The sequence below is a fragment of the Sinocyclocheilus grahami genome, unplaced genomic scaffold (genome assembly GCF_001515645.1).
Source record: "Sinocyclocheilus grahami isolate Dianchi unplaced genomic scaffold, SAMN03320097.WGS_v1.1 scaffold1490.1, whole genome shotgun sequence".
NCBI lineage: Eukaryota > Metazoa > Chordata > Actinopteri > Cypriniformes > Cyprinidae > Sinocyclocheilus > Sinocyclocheilus grahami.
Genome location: NW_015506669.1, coordinates 181,167 through 207,825, shown reverse-complemented (window position 1 = coordinate 207,825; position 26,659 = coordinate 181,167). Strand labels below are relative to the sequence as shown.

Sequence of the window (26,659 nt, the reverse complement as noted above, 5' to 3'; positions counted from 1 at the left end):
ATCGTTCACATTCAGATGGGGAACATGTTTTAAAGTAAACAGGGTTCTTGTGATTTGCTGTTCATCAGATCAGTGTTTTGGGTTTTTAAAGCAACAGTACACAGATGTTTTTCTGAAGAACTGAAGGTGTAACGGGGATCTTATCGTGGATCATATCAGACACACACTCACACTGAACACGTCTGAGGCTCTTCACCTGTGCGCTGCCAGATTCTCAATGTAAACCATGCAGATGTGATCAGATGGCTTCCTGTGCCTGTGTTTTGTGACATGTTTGACTGTGTGCTGCCGTGTGTTGTGTGTAATGTGACGTGTGATGTACACCAGCTGGTCACTCGTGATTAGACATGTGCTGGTGATGCGATATATCACGATAATGAGCATGCACGATATTGTCATCGTGGGCACTTCACGATGTGTCAAATTATTCTGAATTTTGAATGCATTTTAAGAATACTTGCACAACACCGCTGTATGCTGGGTCACAGACGCATGCACTCTTTGAGGTAAACGAGCACGGAAGAGAAGCACACAGCGGAGCACGAGAGAGAAGCTCTGGAGGATAACACATTCACTCTCTGACAGCAGATGGCGCTGAGGAGCAGAAATGAAGCCGGAAACAAATCAGCTGCGCTACTTTCTGTTTCTGAAACATGTTTAAATGATTTAAACAGCCATTCAGATTTTTGTATTCGCTGTTCATCACAGCGCCAAATACTTACATATTTAGACTTAATAGGCTATTTATTTTCAAACTTTTTCGCATTTGAATCTGGACTACAACATGCCTAGATATTGTTTGAGTTGTATTGTTTGATTCTGTATTGTTCGGTCACACTTTACATTAGGGCTTCGTTAGTTTAATTCATTAGTCAATATAAACCGCCAATGAAGAATTCTTCAAAACATTCATTAATCTTAGGTAATTCCAATATTTAATAACACGTTTAAATCAGAAGTTGCAACTGTGTTATTTAATGAGCTAACATGAACTAAGAGTTGAGTTAAGTTAAGTTGAACAAAGATTAATAACTTCTGAAGCAAATGTAGCTATTGCTGATTGTGAATGTTAATGCATTAACTAAAGTTAACTAATGAGGTCTTATTGTAAAGTGATACCTATTGGTCTTTATAATTCTTTTGCACTTTAAGCTGTGTAAAAAATTTAACTTTATACATTGTATTGCTTTATCGTATTTAAATGTTCAGTTATTTTTGTTATAAGAAAAAAGTTATTAAACCTGTTATGCTGTATTATGACAACACTTTTTTGCAACTGAATTTCAATATCGCTATAAAACCGTATACTGTGATAAAAGCATTAGCAGTTAATCGCAACATGATGGTGATCCGGCCAGAGGACTCCAGTGAGACAGAACACATGGATCAGATGGACCAGAGCGTGATCATACACACATGCAGTGAAACACACTGGGTCTGTCCTGTGAGAAACCTCATCACTCAGAGCTGAGCGCGGCCTGTGCTTCACTCAACAGCACTAATGAAGGGGAGTCAGCGGGGTTTACCCTCGTCCCGCGGGGCTGCGGTCTGATGCTGAACGCTAAATCACTCTGCAGTGCAGATGTGTCAGAAACATCAGTGATTAAAGACATTCTTCACCATCGGCTGTGTGGCTTGATTACAGAGCGACTGTGATTCTGAGCAGGTCACCGACAGCAATGAAATCAATGAGTTTCTTCACGCAAACATCTGAAGACAAATGAGAGGGGCGGAAGGAGAGTGTGTGTGTGTGTGTGTGAGAGAGAGAGAGTGTCTCTGGAGTGTGTGTGTGTGTGTGTGAGAGAGAGAGAGTGTCTCTGGAGTGTGTGTGTGTGTGTGTGAGAGAGAGAGAGTGTCTCTGGAGTGTGTGTGTGTGTGTGTGAGAGAGAGAGAGTGTCTCTGGAGTGTGTGTGTGTGTGTGTGAGAGAGAGAGAGTGTCTCTGGAGTGTGTGTGTGTGTGTGTGAGAGAGAGAGAGTGTCTCTGGAGTGTGTGTGTGTGTGTGTGAGAGAGAGAGAGTGTCTCTGGAGTGTGTGTGTGTGTGTGTGAGAGAGAGAGAGTGTCTCTGGAGTGTGTGTGTGTGTGTGTGAGAGAGAGAGAGTGTCTCTGGAGTGTGTGTGTGTGTGTGTGAGAGAGAGAGAGTGTCTCTGGAGTGTGTGTGTGTGTGTGTGAGAGAGAGAGAGTGTCTCTGGAGTGTGTGTGTGTGTGTGTGAGAGAGAGAGAGTGTCTCTGGAGTGTGTGTGTGTGTGTGTGAGAGAGAGTGTGTGTCTGTAGTGTGTGTGTGTGTCAGTGGTGTTTTCTTCTCTCCCTCCTTTAAGCTGTATTGTATAAATAGCACATGCACCAGTGATGATGTTTTGTTCTCGTTTGTGATGTTCTGCCTTAGTTTCTCTTCTTTAATCACTTCATGTACTCTTTTGTCCTTGTTTCTTTTCACACTATATAATCCAGCATGATGCTCTTCATTAAGTCTGGGTGGGTTGTCACGGTAACAGCAGACACTAAATTAAAGGGCCGTAATTAGGTGTTTCACGTGTCGCTGTGTATCAGAGAATGATGCCTGTGTTCTCAGTGTGACGGCGCTCTGCTCTAAACATTTAATTTAGAGTCAAAGATGCACTGCTTTGGCTGAGTTTAAGTGACATTTAATGTGAAACACTACGAGATGTGTTTCTTCTGTTCAGTCGTTCATCTCTGAGGGCGTTCGCACAGAACACGGTTTTTACTTTTAAAAATGAGTTGAAAAAACAAGGTCTAGAGATATTCGAGATCCTGCGGGAGACACTGCAAAATACACCCGGTCAGATACACTCACCTAGTGCATCTTTATATAGAAAACAATGGAAAAGCAGCGGAGTGGAGCTCAAAAACATGATCCATTCTGCTGAAAGAGTCTCAAACCCCAAACGCTTGAGTTTAATCCATTTCTCAATTAAAACATGCTCATCATCTTCACCTCTGTTGTGTAACAGCGTGTGAATCTTGAGCTAAACTCGCACAGATCAGAGATTCATGGTTTGAAGCTCACCGGAGAGTCTTCTGCTCTATATCTCCTGAAAGGCTGTGATGTGAGTCCTCTCACGTCTCCCGTAAAGCCCTGCGTGTTTGTGCTGGACCGCTCTAATTATTATGCTGTTTGATTCAAATCCAGGCCCAGCTCTGTTTGTTTTCGCTCAAGAAGACATTCCACAGCAAACATCCTCTGCTTCTCATCCTGCGCTCTCATATGACAGAACCGCAGGAGCGTAATCCCCGCTCTTCCTTTGATTTCTCCATGTTGTCATTCACGATCTGGATTAGGCTCAGTTAAGAGGGAATATTGTATGTGTGATCAAACGCCAGAGGAGCGGGCGAGTGTGTCCAGAACAAACTTCACGCTGGACGCTCTTCGGTCTCCTGAGATCTCCTCTGAGGTGATGTGCTCCTCTTCATCAGCACCGCGCTGTTAAAAACTTCATAAAGACTGAAAGTCTGTCCTTCCCGCTCGAGCTGAAGAGCGCTGGCCGCTCCAGATATCCGTGTTAGCCTAAACCCTACCGCTGAGATTGCTTCATTAGAGCGGCTTCTGCTAATATATTAGTTCTCCGTGCGCTGTTATTTTTCCCAGGAACACAAGAAGAAATGTCACATACTCTTTTGCATGCAGCAGTTTGAAGACAGGCGTGATTCATTCGCTGTGTTCTGAATCTTCTGAAGACCTGCAGTTATTCTGACCAGAGATTCACGGATAATCTTTCCGTCCAGTTGAGAAAAGAAGTGCCCACTGAACTTGAGAAGTGAACCGGTGAATGAATCGTTCGTTCGAGCGCTGATCTGGTTCAGCTCGATGACTCGGTGTTCTGATCACAGCGTGAACTGAACAACTCTCTGGAGGGGAAGATTTTTGGTAAATCACTTACATGTACTAACATTTTCATCACACAACGACAATAACTTCTGAAGATTGGAATGATTTGGAAACTATTATGGCATGGCTTTGGACTGTGATTAAGAGCTGAAGATGAAGATTCATCAGCACGCGGATGACACGAGAGTGAGTAAACACTGACAGAACCTTCACTGTTTGGTGAATAACTCTCTCAGTCACACCTGTGTAAGAAAGCAGCTTCTCGTTGGGTTAATTTACCCACAGAACAACATGGTAAGCAGCTTGGTTCTGTGAGTATGAGTCCTTTTGTTAGCTCTTCTTGGACCTGAGGAGGTGCGTCTGTGATCGCTGCGAGCGGCTGACAGCAGCTTTGAACATGAACAAGACGTGTTCCTCGCCGCCTCCGGCTAGACCCAGACAAACTCCTCCATTCTCTTTGAGGGAAGCTTTGACATGCTTCACTTGATGCAGCTCTGAAGCTTCTGTAGGCCAGTGGAGTCCATCAGAGAGACCTGTAGATATTCCTTTGTAATTATTGTGCACATCATGCATTCACTTATCACTTTCCCTCATACATTCCTGTGAATTGAAGCCTGAGCTCTTGATGAAAACCGCTCATGTGGGAGATCCTGTCAGTTTCCTCAGAGCTTCAGTCGTGGCTCGTGTGCTGTCAGAGCGTTTAGTAATTCATCCACACACTCTCTCTCTGTGTCCTTCCTGATCATGTGCTTGCGTTGTTCTTTGCAGAATTGGATGTTTCTTAATCTCCTCATTTGTAAAAACGATCAGATCCTGAATCAGTTTGCAGACGCAGTCGTGGAGATTTCTCTGTGAAGACTGCGCTCACTTTCATCAAGACTCACAGCTGCGTTTGTCTCATTAGAGCAATAAAATGAGTGGCTTGTTTTCCCCATTGCTCTCCTCACTCATCACACCCTCTAAACATGTTTTCATCACATACATGAGACCGGAGGAGTTTCTTCTGTTCACTGTTAATACGGATGAATCCACTCAGTTCTGTGGCTTTCATTTACTGAGTGTTTATATGCAGTGTGAGTGTGAAGAAGTGCGGATGATCAATAGCTTATGTGATGTCTGCGTGATTTTGGTGTGTTTGTGTCATTTGATGTGCATTGATTCTTCTAGAATTTGCTTCATCATGAACGTTACATTTTTAGATGCTTCCTGAACTTCAGGTTTTACATACAATTGATAATTTCTCCATTTAAATAGAAGTTGTTCTGTCAAAATCTGTTTGTGAAGCTTTTGAATGGCTTTTTTTTTTTTTTTTAAGTAAGTAACATTTTCCAACCATGAGTGCATCAGTGTTTGATTAGTTCATGAACCTTCGCAGCTCTTCCTTACGGTGACTCTTCATAGTGACCACGGCTGTTAAAATGAGAAAAACACCATGACGGTCATCCACTACGTTTCAAGTATTTTACCCAGAAATTAAAATTAGCTCACCCTTAAGCCATCCTAGGTGTATGTGACTTTCTTCTTTCAGACGAATCTAATCGTAGTCATATTTTAAAACATCCTGGCTCTTCCCAGCTTTATAATGGCAGTTTATGGGTGTTATTTTTCAATAATACAAAAGAAGTCCAATAAAGGACATCCATCCATCATAAAAGGTGGCTCACACGGCTCCAGGGGGTGAATAAAGGCCTCCTGTATCTACCGAATCGATGAGTTTTTGTAAGAAAAATATCCATATTTAAAACGTTAGAAACAGAAATGTCTGGCTTCCATTAACGGTCATACACACATTCACACTAGAACGCTGTTCCGGCATTTAACGCTTACAGTATGCTGGATTTGAATGAGGAACTGAACTATAGTTAGGTCTTAAAACATCTAAATTTAGTAAAAACATTTGTGTGATCCTTTAACAATATTCCAACCATCCAATCAGATCGAAGTGACAAGTTTACAGTTTGTCAACACTCACAACTCAAAGGTTCTTTAGTTTTCATTTCATTTTGCATCAATAGTTCTGTGAAGAACCTTGAACATCCATGGAACCTTTCAAAAATGCAGAAAAGGTTCTTTATAGTCGAAAAAAGCTCTTTGTATTTTTAAAATGTTAAATGGTTCAAAATGGTTCTTTTAGGAACTGTTCACTGAAAGGTTCTTTTGGGAACCAAAAATGGTTCTTCTATGGCATCGCTGCAAAAACACCCTTTTGGAGCTTTTATTTCTGAATACATTTTTGAAGTTACAGCCGGGATTAGCACTAGGTGTTTCTACGTCTTTTTTTATTCACAAGTCACAGTTAGGTTTAGTGATATAACAGCATGTGTGTTTGGATCGATATGAGGGTGATTAATAGTTTTTGGTCTAACAGAATTTGGCAGTGTGTGAAGAAATGACATCTTGAGTGTTTCTGTAACTTCGGGGACGAGGTTTTTCTGCAGTGCCTTTAATTTCTCCAGAGTTCGAGATGCAGGGTCATTTTCAGCTCTGAAGAACTGCATTTCCAGCCATTTTTCCAGAGTTCAGTCACTTGTTCAGTGCTTTGACAGCGAGCGTCACGCCTTCATCTCCAGAAGAGCAGTGTGTTTGTTATTAACCCCTGACCTCCGCTGACCGCACCACTGCGCTGCTGACGAAGGACATCAGCGTCCTCTCCTTTTCTCCTTTCACGGTGATCCTGTGATGTGTTTTAGAAAGATGCTGTTGATTGGATGTGTTTTGTGCTTGTGTACTTTTGCTCCGGCTAACAGAATGAGGTCAGAATCTGGATCTCATACAGCATCTCTCTGCGCATCTTTCCCGTCTCTCGTTCATTCTGAAGGCTGCGATTCACACACGTCTGTGTTCCCTCTGAAACCGTGTGTGTTTGCATTTGTGTTGTTCACAGTGTCTGTCTCTGGTTGTGTTGATCTGAGTGCTGTGAGCAGTAAACCAACGGTCGGCACACAAAGGCTTCTTCAAACCCATTAAATACATGCACGGTTGCTTTGTGACAGCGTGAATGAAAGAAGACATTTTCCATCATTAGATAATGTCAGTGTTTAATAGTCACGATCCAGACACATCCGTCTCTTACCGCTGCAGCCGCTTTTGTTTCTTTCAATGAGCTCTTAATAATGATGTGAATGAATGATGGCTGTTTCTCTGGCGCATGCATGTATTCATGGGTTAAATGCATCTGTACAAATGTCATCTGTTTACAAGCTAATCTCTACTTATGTTTGCTGTCAGGGCTGGAGGCTCTTCATCTCCATTATAAGCACAGACGTCTTTAGTGTCTTCAGAAGCGGTTTGAGCTGCTCATGAGTGTTTCTGTCTCGTCTCACAGATCGGCGAGAGGCAGCGTGTGCTGGTCACGGAGGACTCCTTCGATTCGCAGTACTACGTCGCTCACAACAAGTTCTACGAGCAGGTACAAGCTGTCACTTTAGTGTCATTGTGATACTGTCATAGCTTTTATTAATATTGTTTAGTTAACTATAATAACCCTGCCTTTGAATTAGTAGTTATTTTCTGCTGAAGTGCAACAGTGATGTGGTTCGTGTTTGCTGACAGTCCAGTGATTTCAGTCCTACTAAAATAAAAAGCATTGATTTTACTCCAAACCTTTCCACGTTGAGTCAGAAAGATGTTAAATTGAGTTTCACTTTTAACTTTTAAATCTCACTGAGCACAACTACAAAAATGAGATGCATCTGAACAAAAATACTCACTTATGAATCATAAGCATTTTTATTTTTAGAAAAATAAATAAGTGCCTGTCTAATTGAGTTTTTAAGTTTAAATTTGAATAAAAAACAATAAATATATCATTTATTAAATAAATATATTGATCAAAAAATGCAAAGTTATTCTTTGAAATCCAGCTGGAAACACAAGGTCGTCCTGTAAGCACACTTCACGTCAATATAAAGTAAAATAAAAAAAAGTTTCGCTGCGTTGAGTTTCAAAGAGTCCGTGTGAAAATGCACTTCAGACATCTTCAGATATGTCCGTGAACACCTGTGCTGGAGATGTTTGCAGGCTTGTCTTCAGGCTAATGCTTCTCTATAAGTGTCACTTTTGTCTGGAGAATTTAGCGGTTTGATCGTAACGCCATATTTCTCAGTGTCAGAGAATTTACAAGGTACTTTTCAGTGTGTCTGGGGCTTGTAGGATCTGAAGCAACACGAGGCCGTGAGGAAAAGCATCCATGAAGTCCACACTGTGATTGTGAACAGAGCAGGGCTGTGGGGGAAAATGTTCATTGTAGCCTGTAGATCCATTAACACTGTAGATCCATACACACAGAACCTGAAAAACACAAGACACAGGCAGTGGAATTAGTGTGTGTTTACAGAGAAAAACAATGGAGAAATAGCACAGTGGAATGGAAAAACGCATTTTGTGTCTATGTCTAAGGTCTACAATATGAATATCTTGCAACATCTCGCAATTGCTTTTTTTCTCAGAATTCTAAATTTACATATCGCTTTTTTGTATGTGACTTTTTATCTAGCAATTTGGACTGTTTTTTTTTCTTTTGCAGTTGTGGCTTTATATCTCACAATTAAAAATTTTCCTCTTAGAATTGCAAATTGAATGTCTTGCAGTTCTGGATTTATATATAATCCACGGCGGAAACAAGTTTCCTAATGCGATGGCTGCGTGTGACGATCACCAGATTTTGCCTCTGATGTAGCTCTCAAATCATTTATTCCAAATGGGTAGACGAAGACGAATCAGTGCAGGTCGATGATTCTCACTAAGCTCATAACAGATTGCCAGCTCATAAGTATGAACGTGCAGTTGAGATTATGGTGAAGGGCAACATCTTCAGTGAATCTCACACAGAACTGCTATATGACTTGACGCATAGGTCTGTATGAAGGACCAAAGTCCATCACACAGGTTTGAAAGAGTGATCTATTCCTTTAAGGAAAACACTGATGTGCCTGATGTGTTTAGCAATGTTTCTGAATGTCTTCTGCATGGTTAGAAGTGATTGTTTTCCTTTCTAACTAGTCAATGGTCTGAAGTGAGACAGATGTTATCACAGTCACACATTCCTCTCAGGTTCAGGTTCTCCTCATGAGTCACAGAGGTCACCCGTCTCGCCCGCCACCATTGATCTTTCATTATAATGCCAGCAGAAAGCCATCTCCAGCGCCATTGATTGAGGACGGTGCCGTGCATTAAAGGATGGGAGCTCTAATCTGGGATGCAAGCCCTCTGTTTTCTTTTCCTGAGTTTGTTCTCCTGCTTTTGCTTCTTGATCTGCGGCCTCAAAGCTGGAGCGCTCTCCAGAGCGTTTGAGACGTGACTGACCATCCATCAGAGAGAGCCCAGCTTTACTCAGCGGATCACCATGAACATGGGGCCGATTAAGAGCTCAGCTCAGGCTGTTTGGAGCTTAAGCTGGTCTGCCTTTGAGCTGCCAGCGCCGTGTCAAAGACAGAACTGAAGACGGAGCCGCTCGGACTCGTCAGGGACTTACAGCAGTGAGCACGTTTAAGCGTAAACGAGTGAAAACATCTGCCAGTGTCATTAAAGGAATGGCTCACCCAAAAGTGAAAATTCTGTCTCACAGTTTCTTCTATCTGCTGAGCACAAAAGAAGATATTTTGAAATAAGTGTGTAACCAAACGGTTGTTGATCCCCCATTGACTTCAGTAGTATTTTTTTTTCCGTACTATGGAAGACAAAGGGGACCAGCAGTTCTTCAAAATATCTTCTTTTATGTTGAATGTAAGAATAAAGTTCATACATATTTTGAACAAATCGAGTTTTAATCAACTGGAAATCACTACAAGAATTAAGGATGTGTGATGCTTTTGTATACACAAAGTACACTTTTAAGACCTTCTTGTTGACAGCAATGATCTGTGTTCTTCAGATCTTATCTCATATAAATTATATGAGAGGAGCTGCTGCTGTTAAACACTTATCTAGACACAAAGATACTCTAGACCTCATTGGTTCACTCTTCTCATGTATTGCTCCATATGGGATTCAAACAACACTCTTTCAATGACCAGCCTCTTGGAGAGACATGTTACTCTCCACACTGTCATTTCATCTGCACTGTGTATAGTTAGTTGTATTAAGCAGCAGTTCTCCTGGTTAAATTCACCCAGTCAGTCGGTGGAGAGGCTCAGGGTTACTCTCTTCACTGCGTACTGCTCGTGTGTTCTTCAAGGACACGCTCACGGTCTCCAGCGCTGCCACAGATGTGTGCTTTCAGAGAGACGAGAGAGGTTCAAAGAAATGCTGCTGTGTCCTCTTCCACCGGCTCTGAAATGCCGTTCACTTTACAATGACAAGGAGATGGAGACACGATTCGCAATTTCCAGCAGAACGTGGACCACTCTTAATGGGTTTCCAGTGTGCAAGGACTCCTCTCAATAGAGGCGAGACAAAGACATATGAGCGCTTTATCTGTCCCTTAAAATGCTAGTGTTTGACCTTCAGGGTTTGTGTAATTGAATGAAAAAGTAAATGGGAATTCTGATATTAAAGTATTAAAATTCACGGCACACATCGGCCGCGGCAGAGCTGGAGGAAGAGGAAAACACATTTATTTCCCAGCCTAATTGAAAACGTATTCGACAGATCCTCTGATATGTCTGAGTTTTGATGAATCATAATGCGCTTTAAGCTTTCTGCCGAGCCTTTCATGTCTGGGGAAGGTTCTGAACTTATCTGCCGCTCAACGTAATGAAGGCAATTTCAATGTAAACCCCTATAGATCCAAGCGCACAGCTTTTAATCCAATTCAGCCTCCACGCCTGGACTGATTCATCTCCCCTCAGACCTCATGCAGATCTGAAGGACTCGTCGCTCTGGGTCTCAGTGGAAAGTCTCAGATGCTCTGGGATAAGAGGAGCAAACCGGCATCAAGAACATGACAGCACACGCCGAGAAACAAGATGCTTGTTTGTTTGTTTTGTTTTTTCAAACGATAACAACACTGATCAACACTTACAAGCTCATTGCTGCTTTTGTGTAAATGCAGAACTTGCCCTGAAGAGCGTGTGAGAATCTTTAATGAGCGGTTTAATGTGTGCAGTGAAAGCAGTGCAAGGCGTTTGAAAGCGATGGCCAATGCCACGACTCTGATGTGTCAAGAGCTATTGATCTCCAGCATTTATGCTGTAGATCCCCTTTCCATTTATGAGCTGTTTTTAATTTTAGTGATTGATGTAAACGGACGATATAACGAAGTTGGTAAAAACAGGACTTTGACAAACTGGTTGATATGGGGTTCAAAGCATAGCGTAGAATCGAATATTACACCAAGATTACGTACAGTGGGGGAAGGATGTACTATAACCCTGTCAATATTAATAGAAAAGTCAAGATGAGGGGAGACAAAGGATTTTGGGCCAACTAACAGAATCTTAGTTTTTTTCATTATTCCATTTTGAGAAATTTTGAGCCATCCATACTTTAAGATCATGTAGGCAAGATGTTAAAGAAGTAGGAGGAAAAACAGAGATGGGCTGTTCGGAAAAATTAATTTGCGTATCATCAGCATAAATGTGGAAATTTAGACCATGACATTTGACCCAGAGGAAGCATGTAGATTAAGAAAAGAAGTGGACCAAGAACAGATCCTTGAGGCACTCCACGAGTATTAAAGAAACAAGTATTGAATAGTAATACAATTATTTTATAGTGCACCTAAGAAATACATTACTAATATTTGTTTTATTTGTATTTATTTATTTTTAATGAATTATCCATTTCTATCCTAAAACCAACAAGCTTTTATTTTGGCAGGTACCGGTAGGTAAATATAGGCCCATGCTGTGTGGGGTTTTAAAGTGCTTCAGTAAATGAAGTTTCACAGTTTTGCATTTTGCTCTGAAACAGGCAGTGCATAGCCTAGATTTATGCTCTCAGTTCGATCTTATTCAGTATTACAGTTTGTCGATCTAAAGAAGTGATTGTGCATTAACAGCTGTCAACCATGTCAGTACGCAAATGAGCACTCTGAACATATTTACCCAGCGCATTTCTTATTTTGGACGTGTATGCGCACCTGTGTACCACTTATGTGCATCCTTGTATATAATGCTTATTATATAATATTCTCTTTCATGCGTCTGCAGGTTCTGGTACCCAAGAAGCCAGAGTTCAAAGGGAAGATGATCGAGGTGGACATATACGAGGCTGGGAAGCACTACATGAAGGGCCGGCCGGTGGAGGACGCGCGGGTCTTCACTCCCTCCATCGCTCAGCCTCTTCAGAAGGGACAGGTGTCTGGACTCCCTCAGGTCAGTCTGCTGGACCATCTCAACATGAACGCTTCACATTAGCTCGCTCTACACACTGAACATGGCAGAAAAGTCACAATGGGGGACTGTGGAGAAACTTTGGAAAAGTCGCCCTCTCATCATAGCTGTGTCATTGTAGACTTCATTTCCAGAGTAGTTTTGAGGTGTTTAGAGGCTCCATGGGTTCAGATTCAGTCCGACAGCTTGAATGTGTTATAGTAGTGGCGGGGTCCTTAAGAGATGAGCAGAAGCTGGCGGAGGGGACAGTCAGTCGTGGCCAGCTGACCGCTGCGCTTCCAGACCGTCTGTCTGTAGCAAACGCTGTGCCTGTCTGCGTCTGAAGAGATGGACAAGACAGATTGGAGGCCGTTTCCTCCGGCACAGCGTCCAGACTTCACATTCTGTTTGCAGCCTGTTTTACTTTTGGACGAGAGTGTGAAATTCAGAGTGTGTTCACAGGTTAACTGATAATATGTGAAACCACCAAACACAAGAATCAGCTATTATAGTATGAGAAAACCAGATCTATGGTACTTTCTTTAAATCATATATATAAACGTCATATATATATATACAGTGGGTACGGAAAGTATTCAGATCCCCTTACGTCATCCCTGCTAAATGGAAAAATAATTGTATTTTTATCTCTGAATTTTTACATCATCTGATTGCTGTGAGACTTACCATCTCATCTTGAGGTCTTGTTCTGCTTATGCTGGTAGCTGTTGTTTTAGAACATAATAGCTGGTTTAAGCAGGTTGTTAGTTGGTTAAGTACAGACTGACCATCCACCATCCTTCAAAGTGGTCATTCTGTCATCATTTACTCACTCTAATGTTGTTCCAATTCTGTTTAAAAAGCCCCAAAAAGAGCATTAAAGAATAAAACTAGAGTGGTTTAATCCTAGTCTTCTGAAGCGAAACGATCACTTTATATGACAAACACAGGAAAACTGAAGTGATTATTTAACCAAACACCAAACCAGATTCCCGCTCAAATCCATTATGACGACATACCAGGCCCTTTCTTTCAGAACATGCAACACAACTCCTTGTTCAAGCTCTTGTTCTGTCCAGGCTGGACTATTGCAATGCGTATTATTGTGCCATCTCAAAGAGGCACAAAATCACTTTCACAGACTTTTACATTAACTGTTCCCTCCTGATGGAATGACCTGCCCAACTCAATCCCAGCAGCTGAGTCCTTAACCATCTTCAAGAAACAACTAAAAACACATCTGTTCCACCTTTATTTGACCCTCTAACTCTAGCACTCTAGCACTGTATTAGGCTAACCGAGACTTGTCATTTGCATTTATATATGGTTGCTCTTTTGTTAGTTTTGACTGCTTTTATTGTCCTCATTTGTAAGTCGCTTTGGATAAAAGCATCTGCTAAATGACTAAATAAAAAATAAATAAATAAATATCAGTAACATCAAACTAACTGGTTACTGATGTGTCATCATTTTGGATTTGGGCGTGAGTATAGATGGATTGATCATTATTTTAGTTTGGTTTGAAGAAAGAAGATCATTTGGGTTAGCTATTCCTTTAAGCAGGGACGGGCAGCTGGTTTGTTGGCAGGACAAGACCACTGATCACAGATACCTCAAGCATAAGGTGCCAGTGTCTTCAGGATGTCTTGCAGTAACTCCATGGCAGCGTCTTGCAGGAATGCTGTTTTACTCAAATGGACAGGCTGGTTATTGGACTGTTTTGGTCTGGATGTCTAGTTTTGTAAGTTTGTGACTTGAGAAATCTTGTGGGAGATCTTATGTGTTGTAGGGTAAAGATCTAGTTTTACTTACTCTTTGACCAATTTGTTGTCAAATGAGGGAGCTAGACGATACTTATGAACTGTATAATGAAGTCCAAGTGCGTCTGAGAGGGGAATGGTGTGAGCGAGAGCTTCTGTCACTCTAATTGGCTCCACACACGCTACTCTGTCATTGCCTGGAGCTCTTGAGTGTTAACTAGTGAACTCAGTCCCACCTAAAGACAGCAGATCACTGCTACAGTTCTTACAGAGCTCATTCCACACCATTAGAGGCCTCCATAAAACTACAGTCCTGCTGCTGTATGCTGATGAACAGAGGTACCGACTGGATGACTTCAGCAGTCCTGAGAAGACGGATCCTTGTGCTTCTCACACAAAGACGACACGCATCAAAAAGAGTTGCTTCTTGCAGCTTGTTGTTTACATTCAGACAAATCTTTATTCTTTTTTTTTCTTTCAGAAAAGCCTCTGTTAGACTGCTGGATGACCGTGACTGCTTACCTCTCTCTCTCTCTCTCTCTCTCTCTCTCTCTCTCTCTCTCTCTGGTTTTATGGTCTGCCAGGGCAGCAGTAAAATCTGATGGGGTGTGAAATTAAAGTGTGTATCACATTTTGAAGCATCATTTGATGTCCTCTGTGTGGACGAGGTTTCTCTCCCCGCTAGAAAAATAACACCGCAGTCACAGATTAGCACAGAATGACAAATAGAGAACGTTAAAGCAGTCCGATCACTGCTAGATCACTCATGGAGGACACACAATAATACACACACACCCGTCATTCACAACACACACAAGACACTTACACAAACCAGTAATGATTATTTCTTGTTAATGATATAGATTCCCATTAAAAAAGTTTGGGCTCATTAAGAGGGTCAGTGTCAATAAATTACATTTTAACATATTCACAGCTTTTTTAAATTGTTAAAATGTTTCAGTTTTTACTGTATTTTTGATCAAATAAATGCAGCCTTGGTGAGCAGCAGATACTTCTTTTTAAACATTAATTATTCTACATGTTTGAACTGTAGTGAATATAAAATTCCGTCATTTATTCTCCTCATTTTGTTCTAAAGCTATATGACTAAAGCCTGGTTCAGACTACATGATTTTAGCCTGATTTTGGCACGATCTGCTTGAAGTAGGGTGTCGTGGGGATTCGTAAACGACAGTGGGCATCAGGATTTACAAGAGGAGGAAATGTTCGTGGAGCTTTTGCAATAATGCTCCTGCATGTGTGGATGTTTCCTCGAGGGACTACCGTGACAGTGAAAAGGGGTCTCAGGCTCAGTTCACAAAATCACATAATCTGACACAGTGACTGTCGTAATCGACAAAAATAATTGTGTAGTCTAAACCGGGCCTAAGTCATTATTCACAGAAAATCTTCCCGTCTGTGTCAGTTCTCAAATCTAATTCATATGTACACATATAACACAAATGAGACAGACCAGAGACAATGATGTCTGCTGCCATTAATGTTAAACATGATGCTGAAAGTTTTTAGGCAATATATATTTTTCATTCTTTATTTGATTTCCATGGTTGTTCATTGACAATAAAGTCCAAAAAGCCTCCCAGAAACTCTTGTGGAAACCTGCTGTGCTCCACAGCGGAGCTTCTCAAGTGTTTCCGGTTCTGTAAATGCGTTGTGACATGTTCTTTTCCAGTGCCCACGGTCATTTTATTCCATTTTCACTTGCTTGTCAAAAGCTCTCATTGCTTTAAAGAGAGCAGACCGCCTGCTGCCACAGATACATGATCTGAGAGAAAGCGAGCAGATGAATGCAGCTTTGACTGCTGATTTATGAAGTTGTGGAAGCGGCTGACAGGAGGAGGAGCAGAGCGGAGCGCTGCAGGTGTGTGCTTGTGTCTTCACTCGCTGACCCCAGACCTGCTCAGGGGAGGAGAGACTCTGGAGCTGCTCTCAGATCTCGGAACATCCCACAGAGACGCTCTTCTGAACCTGTAGATGACACGCTGAAGTGAAGGTCCTCAGTTACTTCTCAACCTGTGTGACTGTCCTTCAGTGGAGCACAGAAGTGAGTGAGTGAGTGAGTGAGTGAGTGAGTGAGTGAGTGAGTGAGTGAGTGTGTGAGTGTGTGTGTGTGTGTGTGTGTGTGTGTGTGTGTGTGTGGGAAGGACTAATTGGAAGATTCCCCAGAGAGAGTGTATGGATAAGTTTATGAGATGATTAGGTCTTATAACACAAGCGTGTGTATTCAGTGCCTCATGACTGAAACTGCTTCAGGCACTGGAGAGAAACCATGAGTGAGAGATTCAGAGAGTTCAGTGCTGAATGACACACTGCTGTGTGAGTGTGTGTGTGTGTGTGTGTGTGTGTGTGTGTGTGAGTGTGTGTGTGTGTGTGTGTGTACACTGAGAAACAGCAGCCGCGTGTTTGTGCAGCTGTCTGTGATGGTGTGCTGTGACTGTGCTAATGATGTGGAGCGCTGCAGATCTTGGACTTTCTTCTGATTGTCTGTGTTTGTGTGAGAGGATCTTAGATGTTTCTGTGTTTGTTTGTGCTTATTAAGGGCTAATTACAATTGCTAGTGTTAATTGATGGGTCAGGAAGGACTAATTGGAAGATTCCCCAGAGAGAGTGTATGAATAAGTTTATGAGATGATTAGGTCTTATAACACAAGCGTGTGTATTCAGTGCCTCATGACTGAAACTGCTTCAGGCACTGGAGAGAAACCATGAGTGAGAGATTCAGAGAGGTCAGTGCTGAATGACACACTGCTGTGTGTGAGTGTGTGTGTGTTCAGAGCCTCGGTGAGTGTGAGTGTGAGTGTGAGTGTGAGTGTGAGTGTGAGTGTGAGTGTGAGTGTGAGTGTGTGTGTGTGTGTGTGTGTGTGAGTGTGTGTGTGTGTGTGTGTGTGTGTGCGTGCGTTTCCTTAGTTAGCGATTGCTGGACCTTTACACCATCTGGAGAGCCGTTGGCCAGGTATTCCCTGCCGACAGACACTGGCTGTTTCTGTGATGGATGTGGACACGTCCTCTGTCTCTGGCTTCACCCGTCTTGTCCAACACACATCACATTTAGAAGAGTGAAGGAGAAACATGACGTGATGGTAGTGCAAGTTGTTTTGAGCTGATGTGATGTTATTCACCATCTTCTGAGTGACTTCAGCCATTTTCTCAAAGAACATATTGCTGATTTCTGCAGATGTTAGTTATGCGCTCGTGCGAACGACAGCAGCTATATTTATGTCTGTGGTGAACGGGTCAGTCAGTGTTTTGACGCAAATGTGGTTTTAGACGTGTTCAGATGACCTCTTGTTTTCAGCCTCCTCAGTAAGTTTGTCTGACATCTATAAATACAGGGAAAGTACATTTGTTAATTGGTTGTTTGTCATAAATCAGTGTAATTCAGTTCAAAATAGTAACATCTGAAGTTAAATATCAGCCATGGCTTAATGACAGCACTCGGGACTTAAGACAAAAATGGAGGAAAGTAGAGATGCAATGGAAAAAAGATAAAGTTAAAGTTAGGGCTGCACAATTAATTGAATTTCTAATCGCTATTACAATTACAGATGCCACAATTACGTAATCGTTCAAAGCGGCAATTAATCTTTCAAAGTCCACTTGTTATTCTGCACGCTTGAGATAAGTTTTTTCTTTCTACAGGTTATCTTAAGGGTTTTTCCATCGTTTTAATTTTAGTGTTAGTATAACATTGTAATACCATTTCATATTTTTACTTTATTTATTATTTAAAGAAGAAACCACTCCAATGTACAGTTGACATTTGAGCCTTAATGCTATAGAAAAGCAATAAAAGATTTTCTCTTTGAGTGTTTTCAGCTAGTTTAATTTAATATAAATATACGGCATGCAGTTGCTTCAAACAATGGTATAAACATCATTCAATGTAAATTGTGATAATCGTAATTAATAATCGCAATTACAATTTCAAAGGAATAATCGACAATTATGATTTTTGTCATAATCGTGCAGCCCTGCTTCAAGTGTGTTATGAGATTGTTAAAGACAGTATGATTAATTACCAACAGGCAGTCAAGGCAGTTAAAATGCAATATTTTTCTGACATAAATAATTCAAAAACTTTATTCAGCACAATAAATTCTGTACAGAATCTTTTACACATAGATACCCAGAGCCCACTCCAATAGCCTAACCCTAAAAATAGAATTTTTACTGTCAAGATTAAGACAGTTAGAGCTAGTATTAGGTCTACTGATCTTTTCTCTTTAGAATTTACTTCAGAATTTAGAATTAGCTCTATATATTTTTTCTCATTTTAAACCCCTCTCTCTTTCTGATCTTGTAGACATAGTTCAGCAATTGAGACCTACTGCTTGTGCTTTAGACGTCATTCCCTCTCGTCGTCTCCTCCAGGTCCTGGATGTTGTGGGCCCAAGATTTTTATGCATTATAAACAGTAGTATAGCAAATGCTATTGTCTCATCTTGTTGAAAACATGCTATTGTACATCATCTTCTTAAAAAGCCTAGACTTTTTAGCAGCTATTGCCCGATTTCAAAGTTGCCTTTTTTATCTAAAGGTTTGGAGAAGGCATTTGCTGTAAATTTTAAATAAAAGTTATTATTTTTTTGTGATAATTTCAGTCAGGTTTTGTGTCTAAATACAGTACAGAGTCTGCTCTTTTAAAAGAGAATAATTATTTATTGCTTGCTGTTGACTCAGGAAAGTGTGCTGTTCTCATTCTCCTCAAACATACGGCAGCTTTTGATACAACATAAAATTATTTTGAGCATTTGAGTCAGTGGGTAGGGATCTAAGGAAATGCCCTCAAATGGTTTTCTTCCTGTTTAAAGGACCAACGTTTTGTAGTCTGGTTAGGAAATTAGGCCTATATCACAGATTCTGCTGCCTGTGTTTGTGGGGTTCCTCAGGGGTCAATTCTGGGGCCCATATAGTTTTCTTTGTACATGTTACCACTTGCCCTTATTTGTTGAAAATGAAAGGTTGCTTGTCATTGTTATGCAGACAACATGCAACTGTATCTTCCTAGTTCGCTCAGAAATGTAAATTCTGTCATTAATTACTCACCCTCATGTCATTCCAAACCCGTAAGACCTTCTTTCATCTTCGGAACACAAATCAATGATGTTTGTTTTCTTTGTGCACAAGAAGTATTTCGGGTGAACTATCATTTTAATTGATAATCTAGGCCCTCTTGTCTGTAATGTACACAAGCAGGCAAAGAATCTGGGAGTAATTTTTGATTCGGAGCTTAAATTTGATAAGCATGTACAGTAAATTCAGTGGTGAATGCCGGTTTCTTTCATGAAAGGTGTATTGCAAAAATTTTTAAGTTGTCAAGGTTGTATTTGTATCTGGGGGATCCTCTTGTTCTGTTGAATCATCTTCAACTTCTACAAAATGCAATAACTAGACTTTTGACTGGGACTATGAAGCAGGTCAGTGTTTTCCCAGTGCTAACCTCGCTGCATTCACTCCCAGTTAACTTTAAAGTGCAGTTTAGAGTTTTAATGTTTGTTCTTAAGGCCTTGCATGGCCTAGCTCCCGAATATATTTTGCATCTTCTTCAGGTTTATCAGGCCACTGAGGTCATTTCAAACATTATATAACCTGCCTTTGGATGTTAGATATTAGATGCTGTACTACGTTGGGTCATTTTAAATCACGTTTGAGGCCACATTTACGGGCCCAGGCATATGGTGGAGCTAGTGGTTAATTGTACCTTTATTTACTATTGTTTGGTGTTTTAAATTATATTTTTGTTGGGTGTTTTATATTTTTTTGGAGTTTCGTTATTTAAGCTATTGAAATGTTATTTTAATGGAAAGCACTTAGGTCAACTCTAGTTGTTTTTAAATGTGCTATACAAGTAAACTAAACTAACAAACAAACCTTTTTATTTATTTATTTTATTTTATTTATCTATCATTATTTTTTACTTTTGAAATTTCTGTAGACAACACAATATCATATGTGATTTTGCTTGCTCACAATGATAATGTAGTGGAAACAGTTTTGGTGGCAGCGCTAATCTGAATTTGTTTGGTGGTTTTTGATTTGTTTGTTATAAGGCTTTGAGTTGTTAGTGTATGTGCTCTGAAACATTGAGCTGTGATGCTGATGTGGTCTACACGTGTTCTAGCCCAGTTCACAGCTTGATGAATGTCAAAGCAGTCATCTTCATTTTCAGCTCTGCTTCAGCGTAGAAGCGAGAAGCCTTTTCCACTCCAGCATAACCCCGTGTTTGGATGTTGGCGGTGTTTATTTGGGTTCGGCTGTGTTTCACCCCTGTGGTGAAGCGTCTGAGAGAGACGGATCACAGGCCGTTGTGTGTGTGGATTATCACCTCCGCTGGCGAGAGATGGTTCAGGCGTCTGGAGGCCCAGCGTCCGTGTCCTTGAGCCTCTCACCTCCTCTGTCTGAGCCGCCACAGTCTATCGACAGACGCTCATTTGATTTGTGTGTGTGTGTGTGTGAATGATGCAGACATGGATCAATGCGGTGTCTGGACACGAGATCTGGAGAACACCTGTATGGAGGAGTGGGCCAAAATCCCTGCTGCAGTGTGTGCAAACCTGGTCAAGAACTACAGGAAGCGTCTGACCTCTGTAATTGTAAACAAAGGTTTCTGTACCAAATATTAAGTTCTATTTTTCTATTGTATCAAATACTTATTTCATGCAATAAAACGGAAATTAATTATTAAAAAATCATACAATGTTATTTTCTGGATTTTTTTTTTGATTCTGTCTCTCACAGTTGAGGTGTACCTACGATGAAAATTACAGATCTCTCCATTCTTTGTAAGTGGGAAAACTTGAAAAATCGGCAGTGTATCAAATACTTATTTGCCCCACTGTAAATTCAGTGGTGAATGCCGGTTTCTTTCATGAAAGGTGTATTGCAAAAATTTTTAAGTTGTCAAGGTTGTATTTGTATCTGGGGATCCTCTTGTTCTGTTGAATCATCTTCAACTTCTACAAAATGCAATAACTAGACTTTTGACTGGGACTATGAAGCAGGTCAGTGTTTTCCCAGTGCTAACCTCGCTGCATTCACTCCCAGTTAACTTTAAAGTGCAGTTTAGAGTTTTAATGTTTGTTCTTAAGGCCTTGCATGGCCTAGCTCCCGAATATATTTTGCATCTTCTTCAGGTTTATCAGGCCACTGAGGTCATTTCAAACATTATATAACCTGCCTTTGGATGTTAGATATTAGATGCTGTACTACGTTGGGTCATTTTAAATCACGTTTGAGGCCACATTTACGGGCCCAGGCATATGGTGGAGCTAGTGGTTAATTGTACCTTTATTTACTATTGTTTGGTGTTTTAAATTATATTTTTGTTGGGTGTTTTATATTTTTTTGGAGTTTCGTTATTTAAGCTATTGAAATGTTATTTTAATGGAAAGCACTTAGGTCAACTCTAGTTGTTTTTAAATGTGCTATACAAGTAAACTAAACTAACAAACAAACCTTTTTATTTATTTATTTTATTTTATTTATCTATCATTATTTTTTACTTTTGAAATTTCTGTAGACAACACAATATCATATGTGATTTTGCTTGCTCACAATGATAATGTAGTGGAAACAGTTTTGGTGGCAGCGCTAATCTGAATTTGTTTGGTGGTTTTTGATTTGTTTGTTATAAGGCTTTGAGTTGTTAGTGTATGTGCTCTGAAACATTGAGCTGTGATGCTGATGTGGGCTACACGTGTTCTAGCCCAGTTCACAGCTTGATGAATGTCAAAGCAGTCATCTTCATTTTCAGCTCTGCTTCAGCGTAGAAGCGAGAAGCCTTTTCCACTCCAGCATAACCCCGTGTTTGGATGTTGGCGGTGTTTATTTGGGTTCGGCTGTGTTTCACCCCTGTGGTGAAGCGTCTGAGAGAGACGGATCACAGGCCGTTGTGTGTGTGGATTATCACCTCCGCTGGCGAGAGATGGTTCAGGCGTCTGGAGGCCCAGCGTCCGTGTCCTTGAGCCTCTCACCTCCTCTTTCTGAGCCGCCACAGTCTATCGACAGACGCTCATTTGATTTGTGTGTGTGTGTGTGTGAATGATGCAGACATGGATCAATGCGGTGTCTGGACACGGCACACACTAGCGGTCACTCTAACTGACATTGATCAGAAGAGGAGAAAGAGCAAGAGAAAAAAGGAAAAGATAGTGGCAGATGAGGAGAGTAATGGAAAGAAAATGAATCTCATTCGCTCAATCTAAACTAGACTGTCTAGTAATGATTTTATCTTTTAGTCCTGTGCTTCTCAACTGGTTTTACTTTTTGTTACACAAGAAATCAAGTGCATTGCAAAAAAAATGGCAACTTATTTTAAGTTACTTTAAGTTACTACTTGTTTTCCCTTCATCAAATCTAAGTATCAAAAGTACGTTTGTCTAATTTTTAAGTTAAAACATTTAAAAGTCCTTAAAACAAGGTTTACTTCAGAAGCAGGACTACACAAGATATCAAGACTTGTTTTCAGGCAAATTGTCTTTAGTATAGGTATGTTTTATCTAAAGTGTTTTTTTTATAAATCTTGTTTCATAGACCTTTAATATATTTACCGTAAAATTACACAGACATTTTCAGGGAAAATATTATATTTTGGAGTGTGGCTACCAAACAAAGTACAAGCAATAATATTTATATAAAAGTAAAACCGAAATGTCTTCCAAATTAAATATAGAAATGCATAACAATGGCAAAAAATAATATGCAATTTCTTTAACATGGCTTGGGTTGAACAGGATGCAATTTGAACGAAATTTTGTTTGTAAATATCTCTTGAATTTTGTAACTGGCTAAAGTCTATTTATGATTATATGGTTAGTGCCATGTTACTATTTGGAGTTAGCAGTGTTTTTCCTTGCTGTCTGCGACCCTCAGACCTGAGACACATTTAATTTCAGATTTAAAGTTCACAGAGGTGAGAAAACACAACAGTCTGTCATTTAGTAGACATACCAGTATATGATTTGAACATGAAAGGCTGTTTTGTGCATCCAAATGTAGAAATAGATCCAACATGAAGTGCCAGTCAAAAATATAAACATGAGGAATGGTTACACCCTCAGCAGAATGCTCTTGCTAATTCACAGGCATTATGTCCTATTGGTTTGACCCGTCCAGTTGTTATTTTCAGGTTTTAACCAAGCACTAGTCAGTGCCAGGCTAGAGGACCAGCATCCCATCAGCCCCTGCTCCTCTATTACAGTAAATAGGGTTCTGAAATACAGTCTCTCTCAGCTATGAGCAGATTATTTCATGAAAGTGCAAGAAGCTGAGGATTTGAGGAAGGGTTTCTTTGCATGGCTTATAATATATGTAGCATCAGCAGATAACTGGAGCTCACTATTATCCAGTAACACTGCACCCGCCTTCATCATGGGCTTCCTGCCTGGGATGAGATGATGTTGGAAATCCCAGTGAAATGAAGTTGGATAATGGTAGGATGAGCTAGCTGGACTCTCAGATAGGCTTCCTCCAGGTTATTTGTGAAGGTTTGATTCACGCTCTTTATTGTTCTCAGCAATAGTATTTAATGATCCAAAGATGCCGGAGATGAAACCACTTTGGATTTGTCCCATCTGGCCAAAAGTTTGCCACCTTCACTTCCTGAAACTACTGAAAGGCAATGGATGGTGAGCTCAAAGAGCACATCTGCATTACAAGCAGCCGGCTGTTACCACCATGACAGCCTGAAATATTGAAATCCTGAATTGGGCCATTCAGATTGAGGCTCTATATTTAATCTCAGGGGTACAGAAATGAACATATTATTGGGTCAGCTGTCAGGCCTGTCCTGATGGGAGACATCGGCCCATTACTGTGTCCATTATGGATGAACCTTTAATGTGCCAACACATTAGAGAGGACACGACTTCCAATTACAACCGTTTTACCCTCTGAGTCCCTGATGTGTAAGTCGTGCTTAAATCTCTGGCCGTTTCAGAGCGTAACTGCCCTCTATCAGAGTGATGTTGATGGATGACGTCTGGACTGTACTCCACATTCACACAGTCACTTTCCATCCGTGCGTTCTCGTGCTCCAGCAATTGTGATGATTTAATTTTTTTTAATGCAGGAAACCATAAACTCTTTCATCAGTTCCTCTGTTGTTGTCACAGTAATAAGGGATAATCTTTCTCTTTTGAGTTACGATTAGAGCAGGTGATTATAGTGATTTGAGTTTTTAATGGCGTTTCGTTTCTGTTGAACCGCCTGTGATTGTCGCTGAGCACAGGTGCTTCTCTCGGCTTTCAGCGGTGGAAGAAAGTCACACAGAAGTAGAGAATAAAGCTATTGAATCCTTGTGTTTGCATGAGCACAGGCCCAGAGACGAGCTTTAACATGCAGAATGCAGTATGAATCGTCTGAGTCACTAACACAACGGTCACTTGTACAGTCACAGATATTTCACTCCTATCACTGTTTCGCTCCATCAGCCTGCTATTTATCTTTAATTCTGGGTTCTTCCACAGGAGCTGAAGGCGACCCATCAGAACGGTGCCTGTGCTTCGGTGGCTTCCTCTGCGCTCGTGGGACAGTCCTGGAGGTTTGACGGTGATGGACTCAAGCTGCTGTCATTGGGACTCGCTCTGGCTGCTGTAATCGTGGCTCTTGTGATTGAGAAGCTCCACTGACGCAGTAAAGTCAACTCAACGTGTCGGCCTTATAGAGTGAGCAGCGACCCGAGAACTTAAACCTGTGCTCAAATATAACGTCTTGTGTTTTAAGGTCAAATAAATGTAAATGAGGCTGGATGGTTTGGGACATTTCGTTTTTTAACTGCTAATTAAAGACTGTGTTTAAATTTTAAAGGCTGAAACCTATTTTGCTTGCTAGTGACGCCATCCATTGTGACGTTTTAGAAAAGCTTTCTTTTTTGTGAAGTGCTTTTTTTGTTTGTAGAAATCGAAGCCTCTTTGCCTATGAACGAGGACAGCTTGAATGCGTTTTTGGCTTTCTGTTCATTTTCAATCCCAGCAGTCATTCATTCTCAGGCCAGGTGTCTCACTGTTGGCTTTGGGCTAAGAGCAGCAGACTCTTCCCGTCTTTGTTCTCAGCATAAAGCACGTCTAATAAATGAGACTCCACACTCTCAGCTCTGTCTCCCGGGTTGTATTTCTGGAATGTTTTCTCAGGGTTTTTGGCATGAGGAGGTCAGACGCTTTGTTTTGCACTCTTGTCAAACTACAGTGTGTTTATGACCTCAGTCAGAATACTGTGTGTGTTATCATCTGTGTTCTTATATGCCAGATTAATTGAAAATATAATACTGTTGTTGACAGGATGAAGTGTATATAGAAGCCATGTATACTTTGTGCTCAGATATTACGGGAATACAGTGCAGTAACTGCAAACATTATGCCAAACCCTCATAAGCAATCCTACATACTGCTATGTTCATTCATTTGTCTTGTTGCCTTCAAACTGCACCAGTGCCTGCATGTCTTTATGGTCCAGTGTACAATGTATAGACACGTGCTGTTGGCATTTCCTCACCACAGGAATAGTCTTGTTTTATGTTGTTTCTTCAAACGAGGCTTTGTCAAAGCATCTCAAAAGAGCTCGTAGTTCTCCAGCGGTCGGTTCCTGGCCCAGTGTGTCGCTCCTGAAGTCCCCCACGCTGCCGTCTTACCGGCTGTGGCTTCTGCTGAGCGATCCATGTGGGCGTTTTGGAGTCAGCTCTGTCTACACGAGTGTGTGCAATGATGAGACACGCGTAACCTTAAGCAAGCGGAGATCCCTGGGCGTGTTTGCAGTGTCGGCTGAAGCCTTAGCGAAGCTGACGCCAGTCCACTGGGATGTAGTCAACGCTCCTGGTGTGCTACGCTCTCCCAACATCCCTGGAGGATCTTCTGCCTCCTCCGAGAACGTGAACAGCGCAGATGAGAAGAGACCGCGGTGACCTCCGCACCGTGGAAATGCCAGTGTGTGTCTCTCTGAGTGTGGAGACGGAGATCAAAGGAAGACGCTGCTTTCCTCAGGGACTCTGGATTGTTTTGATAAACACACGCGTGTTTTATGTATGATCTTTTTTCCTTTTGTGCTTATTGAAGTCTATTATATTGAATCACTCAGGAGCCATCAGTGAGCGCTCTCTGGTTCACCTGTCATTGAACACTGTGGAGAAACACGTTCAGTTCAGTGCCGCTCTGCACATTTGATTCCAGGTTTGTTTACTTAAGGCAAGGTTATTATCATTAACAAAAGCCTTTAAAACATTTCCATTACTTGGAATAAAATAAACATGAACTAAAGAAACTTAAAGTTAATTATTAGCCAGTTGCCAAGACAACATTTCTCATTTTCATTTAGTTTATCCTTCCTGCAGTGAAAAAGTGTTCTGGTCTGAATCAGCTCTAAACAAATCTGTGGCTGGATGTTGCTGTGAGAGACGACAGGAGATGGACTTTTACTCTGGAGGAAGCGATATTAGTTAAAAACGTCTTAATGGATTTGTCTCAGCTTTTGTCTTCTCAAGACATTAATTGGATTACTTGTAGATGATGTTTTTATTTTATTTTATTTTATTGTGACTCTCGTTCTGATGGCACCCGTTCACTGCAGAGGATCCATTGCTGAGCAAGTGATGCAACGACACGTTTCTCCAGATCCGATATCTCCACATCTTGAAAGACCACATCTTCAATTTTGGGCGAGCTATTCCTGTAATTGAGCATATTATACAGGTCAACACAACCCTGAAAACTGTAAGCTTTTTAGTCACTTGAGATATTAAAAGAAGCAACCATTTAAAGAACAGTGCAAATCAATTCCATTTCACATCGAT

At 41.0% G+C, this 26,659-nt stretch overlaps 1 protein-coding gene across 1 annotated transcript; it reads left to right on the top strand.

The window, feature by feature from the left end:
- The first annotated feature begins 1,339 nt into the window (after nucleotides 1-1,339).
- Nucleotides 1,340-24,967, top strand: LOC107570666 (threonylcarbamoyladenosine tRNA methylthiotransferase-like). The gene is made up of 5 exons (XM_016256921.1): nucleotides 1,340-1,444; nucleotides 2,971-3,066; nucleotides 7,171-7,254; nucleotides 11,936-12,100; nucleotides 24,345-24,967. Exons 1-5 carry the CDS (start codon nucleotides 1,340-1,342, stop codon nucleotides 24,504-24,506), a joined length of 612 nt encoding a protein of 203 aa, XP_016112407.1. The 3' UTR covers nucleotides 24,507-24,967.
- The last annotated feature ends 1,692 nt before the right edge of the window (nucleotides 24,968-26,659 follow it).